This window comes from Doryrhamphus excisus, chromosome 5 (genome assembly GCF_030265055.1).
Source record: "Doryrhamphus excisus isolate RoL2022-K1 chromosome 5, RoL_Dexc_1.0, whole genome shotgun sequence".
Lineage (NCBI taxonomy): Eukaryota > Metazoa > Chordata > Actinopteri > Syngnathiformes > Syngnathidae > Doryrhamphus > Doryrhamphus excisus.
Window position 1 is genome coordinate 20,102,815 of NC_080470.1, and position 13,803 is coordinate 20,116,617.

Below are 13,803 nucleotides of genomic sequence, written 5' to 3' on the forward strand. Positions count from 1 at the left end.
TAGATCAGGGGTCTCAAACACGCGGCCCGTGGGCCAAATGTGGCCCGCAGGACACTAGTTTGATATGAAAGTTTAATGTTAGTGCGGCCCGCGCAAGTTTGATATGGATGCTGTATGGTATCATGTACCCAGAAAAAATTATTACGTTTGATTAATGTTCATGTTAAAGGTAAATAACTGTTAATAGTTATCCTCCCTATCCGTGTGGAAGTGGTAAGTTTTTGGCTATTTAAGTTTAAAGGAAATAACTTGAAGGCTACCGTTTAGGTCGCTAGCTCTCTAGTTTGCGAGTTAGCATGTGTCTCAAGACCCTGCAGTTGCGCAATATGTTGTAAATAAAAAAAGTATAAATGTGACTATAGCTGTGTTTTGTCATGTCTACAGGGTTCTAATAATGCTTTGTTAATTTTAATCTGAAAAAATTTGTCTACCCACCAACTATATGTGGTTTCTTTTTAAGTTTTTTTGTTTTATCAGAGCTTTTATTGTAGAAAATCGGAACCAAAGCCCTGAAAAAGTTTGTATGTTTTTCTGTTTTTAATAAATACGTTTTTTTTTGTGGAAAACCTGATGCGGCCCAGTCTCGCCCAGACCCTAGCTCCAGTGGCCCCCAAGTAAATTGAGTTTGAGACCCCTGATTTAGATGGATGCATGCTTTATTGCCGCTGCACAGTAAAGCTTTGAAGTCTCTGAAGGGAATTTTATGGATATACTGTAAATGGTCAGCATAGGATTGGCGCTTCCTTTATTAGCCATAAATGATGTGAATATTCTGATAAATGCCACTGTCGTTTTTCCACAACACACATATACGATCACATGGTCTATTCACATGGCAACTGACAAGTATGCAGCCATAAATAAATAATACAAGCAACTAAATAAAATATTGTTGTAGGTGTCGCTAGTAAACGCTGCGATCTAAGGTCCGAAATTACAGTAATTCCGAAATGTGGTTGCTCACACTCAGGAAAACACTGCCATGCGCTAAGCCCTCGACAGAGCTATCTAACCGGATCAAGTCGTCGCTGGCGTAGTGACGACGCTGAAGCATAATGAAGTCTTAAGGGGCCAAGGATCAGCTTGTAGTTTCGCATTTGTGTCTCTTTGGGTCCTTTGGGAGATTGGGGAGAGTCCTTTGTCCTCAGGGCACAATTGACACTTTGCTCCCTATGTTGACGATAATGGACAAATTTCCACCTGTCAAAAGATGTTGTCAGCTCCAGATCTTCCCGTTTATGTCACATGACGTGTGCACATATGGAAAAGTGTTTTTAATTTGTGTTTCTGTCCTCCTGGAAAGTAGTGAAAGTAACAATATTTTTCTAGCTCCAGTGGCCCCCAGGTAAATTGAGTTTGAGACCCCTGCCATAAAGATAAGTACTTGACGAGTGTCACGTTGCATTTGAGAACTTCATACTCATGTAATAGATAACAGTGACATAATTCACTTGTATTTTAAACCGTTCATTAAATTTAATAGGCTAACTGAAAAGCCATCAGCAAACAAGCAGCAGCCAGAAAAAGCTATGCTTCTTGGGCCAAAGAGTAGGAGTGGTGAGGTAGAAGTGAGCAATTAAGTGATTATGCGCAGGTATATTGATTAGTGAAGTGACTCATAGTGATTGCACGAGCACGGTAATGGGGTCTTTTCCTGCTATTTTGGTACTGCAGCTGTGTTGCGAGCAAACCTTTCCGTTTTAAATGCATGGCAGCATTTGTACAGCACAATTCATACACAAGGTAATTCAAAGGAAGGGTCAAATCACTTCATTGAATCATTCCATAATCCTTCCAAAGTCTTCTGGAAGACTGTTCCAGAAGCAGCATAAAACTGAAACGTGTTTAGTTCGGACTCTGAGAGCCTTCAGGAGACCACTAGCTGGGCTTCTCAGCGTGGAGATGGTTCTCTAACATGTCAAAGTATGTGCACTTTGTCGCAAGACCATGAAGAAACAAGCAGAGCTGTTTTATAGTCTTCTCCAAGTAAAAGGAATACAGTGCAGTGTACTGTACTGCAATGTAAAGTTTAGATCCGAGTCCATTAGCATCCCCGATTATCAAATACCTTGAGAGTGTCCCATAAGACTTTCTCTTTGTTTCAATGATTTGAGTTTTGAGCTAAAAAAAACACTGATGTGTTTGATGCAGTGACAAAGTAAATCTGCAGGACCAGGTTGAACAGTAGGGGTCCCAGGATTGACCCCAGGGGAACCCCACAGGTCATAACCATTTGGTCTGAGACACTGCTAATAATTTCAACAAAGTACTTACTGTCTTCCAGATAGGACTTGAACCAGTTTAGAGCAGTACCAGAGAAGTGTTCCAGTCTGATGCGGGATGTTAACTCGATGAATGAGTTGTGGGAGCAAACTAGTCAAGCAAACTGTCTCCGGAAGCCGTTATTCCACGTACGTCGTGCCCCCCATATTAATTAAACTGTTGCTTCTCATGAATTAATGAGCAAACGCATCATTACTATTTCCTACTTTTCTCATTTTTATCGGAAAACGTCTCAAAGCAAAGGCGTTCAATCATTCATTTTCTAGCTTCCAGCATGTCAATGACAGATAAACACGCAGAGACGTTCACGCACACAAGCAATTTAGAGTCTCCAGTCAAGCGAACATGCACGGTTTTAGAGCAAACAAGGACAAATGTGACTTCTAGGAAAACTGCTCCCATGATTCAGATTCCAGTTTTGGTTCCTGTCACATTCCTGAAAACATCCACATTTCCCCCATTTCTCTAATGAATACTAATATGCACTAATATGGGCTTGATGTTTATCAACTTCATGGCAAGAACGTGAATCAAGTACAATTTGGAATTCATCTTTTCTCAGAAAATTCCAACGTGACCAAATTTCCTTTTAAGCAGAAATAAATAAAGTGTTAAATACCAGACTGTTGGATATCCATCATGCAGTTGCATCAGTATTTGCTATTTCACAAGCTGGCCATTAATGACTTTAGTATGCAGCATGAATTCCAATAAATCATCTTTCTGTCACAGCGTAAGCAATATAACGGATGGAAATGAGATGGGGGAAAATAAATGAGTGAAGTGCATACAGTTTTTATAGGAAATAGTGTCACACTAACACATGTCACACTTGTCAGTAGTATCTGGTCCTAGTACTAGTACATTTTAATGCCAGGCATCATCAGTTTTTGCTTAGAAATGTATGCATGATCGTCTACACATCATTCATAATCATATTTACCTCCAGATGGTTTGAACTCGAGGCCGTGCATTCACATGGACTAAGTTGTGCCTGCGCATCCATGGGGGCATATTTCCCAGTCCTTATCGCCTCGCTGCAGGGCGGCCAATCACAAGCTGGTGTTTCTAAGAGCGTGTAAAGAGACGCCAGATTTTCTGCATTGCTTAATCGTTGTTGACTGGTTGAAGGGTTTCGAACATCTGTCGACAGGTACTTGAGAAAAAATTACGGTACCGTGGTGCCTTGGTTAGCGTCATTAGTCCATCCCAAACATTTGAATGCAAAGCACATTTTATAGACAATAATTATTATTTTACAAGTGGAAAATTATTGCAAAAATAATTACAAATGACATATGAGGTTTTAACGTCACTTTTACCCAGTTTTGCAAAAAAGAGATTATGCTAGGTGGGCAATATGTTAGTGTAACACAGTATCAGAATCAGAATTAGAAATGGTTTATTGCCAGGTATGATCAAACACTTACTAGGAATTTGTTTTGGTAAAGTAGGTGCAGACACATCTATTAAAAAATGAAAATACTAAATATACAGAATAAACAATACATAGTCTGTTTTTTGTTAGTTATTCCGGAAGTGCAGTCTGATTGTTTTTCCAAAGAGCATAAAGCCTAGAAACTAACATCACAAGCTATCACAAGCTATAAGCAAGGGACGGGTAAGCAAGTTCACCAAGCTCCCGATCTCGTCCCACATCACTGAATGTGGGAGGAGCATATAGTGTAGTTGTCACGCCCCGAGAGCGCCCTCTCTTGGCTGTCGACTGTAAGTTTACCCCTTGGTTCATGTCAGTCAGTGTGAATTATTTAAAAATTAAAAAATTTAATATATATATATATATATATATATATATATATATATATATATATATATATATATATATACATACTGTATTTTTTCATATATAAGTTACAACTGACTATAAATTGCAGAACCAGTAAACTATGTGCGACTATTACGTATGGTCTGGAAAATGTGGCATTTTATTGAGGGTTGTATAAGGGGGTCAGAATAGGAGTTTCTAGTACAGCGGTCTCAAACTCAATTTACTTGGGGTCTGGGTGAGACTGGGCCGAATCAGGTTTTCCAAAAAAAAACAAAAAAACGCATTTATTAAAAACAAAAAAATTTAAAAAAATTTGCTTTGGTTCCAATTTTCTACAATAAAAGCTCTGATAAAACATTCCACTGTTCTCAAATATCTTAATTTTTATTTTTCTGCACAAAATAAGATGAAAAATAAATAAACAAATCAAGAATAAAGAAAATCAATCAGTAATAAAAAAAAATATAATAATAATAATAAAAGGCAAATAATAAAAACTTAAGAAACCACATATAGTTTGTGGGTAGACAAATTATTTTTTTCAGATTAAAATTAACAAAGCATTATTAGAGCCCTGTAGACATGACAAAACACGACTATAGTCACATTTATACTGTTTTTAGTAACAACATATTGCGCAACTGCAGGGTCTTGAGACACATGCTAACTCGCAAACTAGAGAGCTAGCGACCTAAACGGTAGCCTTCAAGTTATTTCCTTTAAACTTAAATAGCCAAAAACTTACCACTTCCACACGGATAGGGAGGATAACTATTCACAGTTATTTAACCTTTAACATCAACATGAATCAAACGTAATATTTTTTTCTGGGTACATGATACCATACAGCATCCATATCAAACTTGCGCGGGCCGCACTGACATTAAACTTTCATATCAAGGCGGGGGCCTCAAACTAGTGTCCTGTGGGCCACATTTGGCCCGCGGGCCACGTGTTTGAGACCCCTGTTCTAGTACATATACATACTATACTTTTTTATTATATAAGATTTATCCTTTTACCCAGTTTTGCAATGAATTATGAGATTATGTTTGATGGGCGATACCTTCTTAACTGTTGTCATGTTGTCATTTAAGATGTTGTCCAAATAATAATGCAAAGAGGTCTGTTAAAGGATTTTTTTAGCAGTTTTACATTCAAAAAACACTGCCACAAACATGACGTATGAAATGGAGAATTGAACATTTTAACATCATTTGACCCGTAGTGGACAACCTTTGAAGGCACATTTGTCTCCAAACTCTCCATGCCCAACCACGCCATGTATGCCCGTTCTTGTTTATTACATTTTCAAACCAGCCTCTGCTTGCTTGAAATTCACCAACAGACTCACTCGTTGCAGGCCTTTTCCATCTTAGAACCGGCAACCTCGCTGCTGAAACAGGCTCGCTTCCGTTAGCAACATCTTCTGACCACCATCCATGGTTTGTGGTCTCTGTTTTGTTGACTGTCTCCTTTCACATTAGCTGACTTCATCACGTTGATCCTGGCAACATGGACGCCATCTTGGAACTTTGCGATGTCTTCTTTCTTGAATTCAATACTGGTCTTCATCCTCTTTGGAATGTCGCTGTCATCGGCAGCCTTCTTTGGACTCGTAGCCCCTCTTTTAGAGTTTGGTGCCAAGTAGTGCGTTTATATGCATCATTTATTGCAATCCTTTCACGCATATCTACAGTAAACCCGAAACTAACAATGCACATTTGGAACCGTGGCAAATGTAAACAGGAAACCACATCGATCTGGGATGCTGCACAGGACTTGCTGGTGTGTTCCGGATCATTGTCCTGCTGCTTTCAGCTTGAGGTCACCAACAAATGGCCGGATAGAAGCCAAGTTGCTTTCAGCTTGAGGTCCTCAACAAACGGCCGGACATTCTCCTTCTGCAGATTTCATGCTTTTCTTTATCGCAGCCGATCTTTCAGATCTTCCTGAAAATCACATTTGTCACACTTCTTTTGATAGCTTCTAATAAAAAAAAAAATACAACTGCATTTTATCATGGAAAACTTTATTATGTAAACAGTTCCATCCATGACATGAAGGCACACAGAAGTCACGACATCTAGCTACATTTTTGTTATGTTTACACCAGGGGTCTCAAACTCAATTTACTTGGGGGCCACTGGAGCTAGGGTCTGGGTGAGACTGGGCCACATCAGGTTTAAAAAAAACAAACAAAAAAAAAACGCATTTATTAAAAACAGAAAAATATACAAACTTTTTCAGTGCTTTGGTTCCGATTTTCTACAATAAAAGCTCTGATAAAACATTCCACTGTTCTCAAATATCTTAATTTTTATTTTTCTGCACAAAATAAGATGAAAAATAAACAAATCAAGAATAAAGAAAATCAATCAATCAGTAATAAATAAATATAATAATAATAAAAAGGCAAATAATAAAAACTTAAGAAACCACATATAGTTGGTGTATAGACAAATTATTTTTTTCAGATTAAAATTAACAAAGCATTATTAGAGCCCTGTAGACATGACAAAACACGACTATAGTCACATTTATACTTTTTTTATTTACAACATATTGCGCAACTGCAGGATCTTGAGACACATGCTAACTCGCAAACTAGAGAGCTAGCGACCTAAACGGTAGCCTTCAAGTTATTTCCTTTAAACTTAAATAGCCAAAAACTTACCACTTCCACACGGATAGGGAGGATAACTATTAACAGTTATTTAACCTTTAACATCAACATTAATCAAACGTAATAATTTTTTTCTGGGTACATGATACCATACAGCATCCATATCAAACTTGCGCGGGCCGCACTAACATTAAACTTTCATATCAAGGCGGGGGTCCTGCGGGCCACATTTGGCCCGCGGGCCGCGTGTTTGAGACTCCTGATGTAAACAGTTCCATCCATGACATGAAGGCACACAGAAGTCACGACATCTAGCTACGTTTTTGTTATGTTTACATCAAAGCCGCTGTAATCTCCACACTGACTGGTGGCCAATGGGAAAGTCAATCAATACGACAACCACAAACTTTTTGGCTTTTGCACACACATTTGCACACACTGACTGCACCTGCAACGATGAAAGATGTGCAAAGCTGTTAGCCAGGACCGTTTACAGACCGTTAGCTCACAAAACATCAAGAGGACTAAACCAATGTGGACGTGCACATAAATACAAGCAAGCCTTTTTAAATCATGCACCCGCAAAGCCGCCCCACCATTTTTTGTGAAGTCTGTCAGGTTGTGTCTTCATCTTTTTGTACATTTATTCATGACAGTAGTGAGAAGAATGGTATTGTGCGGAGTCAATAGAATTCTACCCTCAGTACGTTGCTTGGACATCCCTGAGTGTCCACGGATTGGCCCCCGCTTGTTCATGCAGTACTTGAAGACAGATTCAGTCCGGTTGTGGACAGCAGGAAATGGATGCGGTGGTTGAAAATAGGACACTAATGGAGCTTCATGCAGCGCTCTGCATCATCGTAACGGGCTGAACATGCGACCGTGGTCTCTCTCACCCACCGCTCTCCACCTTCTGCATCCCCTTCCGCGACGTTTTGCGGCGCATCATTGATGGTGCTGCGAAGCGTCACACGAGTGACGCTGAGAGAGTATTTCCGAGGGAGGGCGTGGTGCGGCCGATGGCACATGACCTCCTTGAACATTTCTCGGAAGCGCGTGGACATGAGGTTGTACAGGATGGGGTTGACGGCGGAGCTGAGGTAGAAAAAGACTCCAGATAAGACGTGTACGTACTGGAAGATCTGCAGGTGGTTGTCGGTCCAATCGCTGATGAAACTCCATACCAGGCGGTCGGTGTGAAAGGGGGCCCAGCAGATCCCAAAAACCACCACTAGAACAACTGCAAAATAGCACAAAAAGGCAATATAAGTATTTCAAATATTACGTTTTTAAAATAGATGTATTTTTCCACCGGGGGTTATATTCTTCTATTGTTTTCCCTTAATATTGAAAAAAGCAAATTCTGAACTTTTCAGGTAAAATTCCAAAAAAAGCAATAAAATATATCAACATGTATGTTTGAGGGCGGCACGGCGGACGAGTGGTTAGCGCGCAGACCTCACAGCTAGGAGACCAGGGTTCAATTCCACCCTCGGCCATCCCCGTGCATGCGTGGGTTTTCTCCGGGTACTCCGGTTTCCTCCCACATTCCAAAAAAACATGCTAGGTTAATTAGCGACTCCAAATTGTCCATAGGTATGAATGTGAGTGTGAATGATTGTTTGTCTATATGTGCCCTGGGATTGGCTGGCCAGTCCACCAGTTCAGGGTGTACCCCGATTGGCTCCAGCACCCCCGCCTCTCGCCCAAAGACAGCTGGGATAGGCTCCAGCACCCCCGCCTCTCACCCAAAGACAGCTGGGATAGGCTCCAGCACCCCCGCCTCTCACCCAAAGACAGCTGGGATAGGCTCCAGCACCCCCGCCTCTCGCCCAAAGACAGCTGGGATAGGCTCCGGCACCCCCGCCTCTCGCCCAAAGACAGCTGGGATAGGCTCCGGCACCCCCGCCTCTCGTCCAAAGACAGCTGGGATAGGCTCCGGCACCCCCGCCTCTCGCCCAAAGACAGCTGGGATAGGCCCCAGCACTCCCGCCTCTCGCCCAAAGACAGCTGGGATAGGCTCTAGCACCCCTGCCTCTCGCCCGAAGACAGCTGGGATAGGCTCCAGCACCCCCGCCTCTCGTCCAAAGACAGCTGGGATAGGCTTCAGCACCCCCGCCTCTCGCCCAAAGATAGCTGGGATAGGCTCCGGCACCCCCGCCTCTTGCCCGAAGACAGCTGGGATAGGCTCCGGCACCCCCGCCTCTCGCCCGAAGACAGCTGGGATAGGCTCCGGCACCCCCGTCTCTCGCCCAAAGAAAGCTGGGATAGGCTCCAGCACCCCCGCCTCTCACCCAAAGACAGCTGGGATAGGCTCCGGCACCCCCGCCTCTCGCCCAAAGATAGCTGGGATAGGCTCCGGCACCCCCGCCTCTTGCCCGAAGACAGCTGGGATAGGCTCCAGCACCCCCGCCTCTCACCCAAAGACAGCTGGGATAGGCTCCGGCACCCCCGCCTCTCGCCCAAAGATAGCTGGGATAGGCTCCGGCACCCCCGCCTCTTGCCCGAAGACAGCTGGGATAGGCTCCGGCACCCCCGCCTCTCGCCCGAAGACAGCTGGGATAGGCTCTGGCACCCCGTCTCTCGCCCAAAGAAAGCTGGGATAGGCTCCAGCACCCCCGCCTCTCACCCAAAGACAGCTGGGATAGGCTCCAGCACCCCCACCTCTCGCCCAAAGACAGCTGGGATAGGCTCCAGCACCCCCGCGACCCTCGTGAGGAAAAGTGGTAGAAAAAAATGAATGAATGAATGAATATGTATGTTAGCATTAAAACTACTTTCACATCGTTTACACTTATTTTATTATGTTAATTTTTTTTTATCACGACCAACATGGAGCCTACATGGAGTATATAGCCTTACTAATTCAAACAAATATTACTGCATTACTAAAACGCTTATAAATGAATAAATTTTGTACTTTGGTACTGCAGTCGTCCCTTGCTACATCGCTCCTTCACTCTTTGGACTTTGACTTTTTTTTCAGAACTAAGGAATAAATGACTCTTCCAGGGGTGGTTTTCATAACACATTGCAATTAGCCAAATGTAGCCAAAGCTACATCAGTGGATGTCGTCATATGCTCGGCTCTTTCTGACTGTTGACATTTATTCCTCCGTCCCTCCCCTCATGTTGTGTTCTTCTCTAACCTTTCGCCATATTCCTGATTATATTTCAAAAGTTCCAGTCTGTTCCGTTGTGTGTATGTTGATGGAACAGAAGATCAATCCTTCCCATCCATGGCGCAGGAAATCAATAAGATGTCAGGAAGATAGCCACGTCTGTATTGGCTTTCATCTCAGACATGCAAAGGCACAAAGCATGTTGCGCAAATGCTCAAATGCTATCTTTGATGTAAGGGCCATCGTTAGCTTCGCCGGTGATCATTTCAAGGTCATTGGGGAGGTTGTTGTCTTTTTGCTGGTCCCCAATGAAAATGCAGATGAGAGTCAAATGCTGATAACACCAAAAGGCATTGGTTTTGTTAAAAATAACATTTCTTGATAAAACAGAGAACATTACGTAATACGTACAGTATCACAGAACAATACGTAATAGGTACAGTACGTACGCCTATCTCTCTACTGTGAATAGCTAGTGAAGCAAATGAATTGGGAGCTAGCCGTCATTCCAGGAGGATTAGCAAAAGACCTCCGACCACCGGATACTGACCTTTAAACAGGGTGTTCAAACTGAAGTTGTGTGCGGCGTTAGAGCGATGGACGAAAGACGGCGAACAGGTTTTTCCAAAGTGTTACTGGTGTTGACATGACCATGCGCAATGGGGGGTTATTGCTAATATTCTGCTTCTGATAGGGTTATTATTATTATTATTATTGTTATTTGCACGCCAATGTAGCCATTGTTGTGCTCCATTTCTGGCTTGAACCAACCTGCTGGAACCCTTGAGGACATGCCAAATGTGGCCCGCAGGACACTAGTTTGAGGCCCCCGCCTTGATATGAAAGTTTAATGTTAGTGCGACCCGCGCAAGTTTGATATGGATGCTGTATGGTATCATGTACCCAGAAAAAAATATTACGTTTGATTAATGTTCATGTTAAAGGTTAAATAACTGTTAATAGTTATCCTCCCTATCCGTGTGGAAGTGGTAAGTTTTTGGCTATTTAAGTTTAAAGGAAATAACTTGGAGGCTACCGTTTAGGTCGCTACCTCTCTAGTTTGCGAGTTAGCATGTGTCTCAAGACCCTGCAGTTGCGCAATATGTTGTAAATAAAAAGAGTATAAATGTGACTATAGTCGTGTTTTGTCATGTCTACAGGGCTCTAATAATGCTTTGTTAATTTTAATCTGAAAAAAATAATTTGTCTACCCACCAACTATATGTGGTTTCTTAAGTTTTTATTATTTGCCCTTTTATTATTATTATATTTATTTATTACTGATTGATTGATTTTCTTTATTCTTGATTTGTTTATTTATTTTTCATCTTATTTTGTGTAGAAAAATAAAAAGCAAGATATTTGAGAACAGTGGAATGTTTTATCAGAGCTTTTCTTGTAGAAAATCGGAACCAAAGCGAAGTTTTTTAAACTTTTTTGCTTTTAATAAATGCATTTTTTTTTTTTTTTTTGGAAAACCTGATGTGGCCCAGTCTCACCCAGACCCGAGCTCCAGTGGGCCCCAAGTAAATTGAGTTTGAGACCCCAGTATGTGCCTGTGTCGCTGTAAATGTGTTCCTGGAGGGGGGGGCATAGCAAAGCGTACTTCCCACTCTGCCCACTGAAGGTATTTGCTCAATTTGGCTAGCTAATATAGTCTCACAAATACACAGGATATTTATACACGCAAAAGAGGACTAACATGACATCTGACAGTTAAGGTGGAAAAACGAGTACGCATATGACGGCTTGCGTTGCAACAAAGGAAAAGCAGAATGTTCCAGACGCCCTCATGCCCCTGAAAAGGAAAGATCCCTTGATGCCACAGAACAAACAAAAGGAAAAACACCATGAAAGCGGTTCAAGCAAGGGCAGTGGCGAAAGCTGATTGGTCCAGGACTCCAGCATCAGGACTCCAGCCTGGAGTGTATAAAAGGCCGGGCAGGGAAAGGAAGAGTGCTTTTTTGCAGCTGCACCGTAATAAGACACGCTTACTTGTAGGCATACAGGGACAGCTGATTGGTCCAGGATTCCAGCATCAGGACTCCAGCCTGGAGTGTATAAAAGGCCGGGCAGGGAAAGGAACAGTGCTTTTTGGCAGCTGCACTGTAATAAGACCTGCTTACTTGTAGGCATACAGGGACTGCAGATAAACACGGACTTCTGTATTAGGTATTGTTGTCAGGAATAAATAATCTGTTTCTCATTCTGATTTGGTTTTTAAGATTCCCTTATCCTCTATTCGAAACCCACTTAGAGTCCTAAGGGGGAGGATTTCTACACCACGATTTCTACCCAGGTGGCACTCACACAGCATTTTGGTGACCTGCCGTCGTCGGGCTTTTTGTTGTTGGCTGCGGTTGCCACAGAAGCCGTCCCGGGCGGCGCCCGCCTTGCCCTCCATCGCCCGGTGCATCCTCTCCCGTTTCAGCTGCAGCCCAATGAGCGTGTAGAGAACGCTGATGGTGAGCATGGGGAGGATGAAAAACAGCAGGGTGGTGACTTGGATGATGAGGTTGTAGATCCACTGCGGCTTCACCAGCGTGCATATGGCCGAGTCGGGGATCTCCATGCTCGGAGGTCCGCCGGAGCTGCAGGAGTCGCAGCTCAGGTAGGAAATCCCGTGCAGACTGGTGTTGGGCAGAGAACACACCACGGACACGCCCCACACGGTGAGGATGACCCTCTTGGCGTGGGTGCGCGTCACCATGTACTTGGCACGGAGCGGGTGCACCACGGCGATGTAGCGTTCCACGCTCAGCGCCGTCACGTTGAGGATGGACGCGAAGCAGACCGTCTCGAAGAGGAAGGTCTTGAAGTAGCATCCGCCCCTCCCCAGGAGGAAAGGGTAGTTCTCCCACAGCTCGTACAGCTCCAGCGGCATTCCGAGCAGCAGCACCAGCAGGTCCGACACGGCCAGGCTGAAGAGGTAGTAGTTTGTTGGCGTCCACATCACCTTGTTGCGTGCGATGACGGTGCACGTCAGCACGTTGCCCAACACGCCCACCAAGAAGATGACCAGGTAAATGATGAAGACCGGAAGGAGCACCGGGGAGCGACGGGGCCCCAGGTACTTATCCAGGAAGGTGTCCGTTGTCACGCACGTGTCCTCCGCCTGGACGTGGCTTCCGTTGGCGTCCAGAGTCAAGCTGGTTAGATCAGACGAGCAGTTGTAAGGCGCCATGTTGTTCATAGAGTCTGACTCGCAACCTGGGAAGAAGATTGGATTTATTATTTCATTCATTCATTTTCTACCACTTATCCTCACGCCTATACAGGCTGTCTGGGGGCGAGAGGTGGCGTCCACCCTGGACTCATTGTCCCAATCAATGAAGTTGTGAGTGATAAACTCATAATAAAGTCATAAATTCACAAGATAAAAAAAATGAAGTTGTAAATTTACAAGAAAAAACATTGTCATATTAGTGGTAAATTTATGGGACAAAAACTCAATAAAACGAGAAAAAAACTAATATTACTAGAATAAAGTCGTAAATTTACTAGAGAAAAACTCAATCTTATGACAAAGTGGTAAATTTAAAAAAGAAAAAACTTTGTAATTTTACGGAAATAAAGTTGTGAGCGATAAACTCATAATAAAATCAGAAATTTACAAGACAAAAAACCTGACATTATTCTGAGAATTAACGAGAGAAATCATGTAAATTTACAAGAAAAAACACTAATATTAGTCATAAATTCATGAGACAAAAACACAATAAAATGAGAAAAAAAATAATATTCCATGAATAGTCATAAATTTACGAGTGAACAACTCATCATCTTATGACAATAAAGTCGTAAAACTAAAAAAGAAAAAAACTTGTAATATTACGACAATAAAGTTGTGAGTGATAATCTCATAATAAAGTCATAAATTTAAGAGACAAAAAACTCTAAGAATGAAGTTGTAAATTTAGAAGAAAAAACATTATTATATTAGTCATAAATTTATGAGACAAAAACTCAATAAAACGAGAAAA

The 13,803-nt window shown here is 42.5% G+C and overlaps 1 protein-coding gene across 1 annotated transcript; it reads right to left on the reverse strand.

The window, feature by feature from the left end:
- Positions 1 to 7,317: 7,317 nt before the first annotated feature.
- On the reverse strand, positions 7,318 to 13,005 carry nmur1a (neuromedin U receptor 1a). The gene is made up of 2 exons (XM_058073260.1): positions 12,131 to 13,005; positions 7,318 to 7,938 (listed from the first exon to the last, which is right to left on the reverse strand). The coding sequence occupies exons 1-2, from the start codon at positions 13,002 to 13,004 to the stop codon at positions 7,526 to 7,528; spliced, it is 1,287 nt and encodes a 428-aa protein (XP_057929243.1). The 5' UTR covers position 13,005; the 3' UTR covers positions 7,318 to 7,525.
- Positions 13,006 to 13,803: the final 798 nt, after the last annotated feature.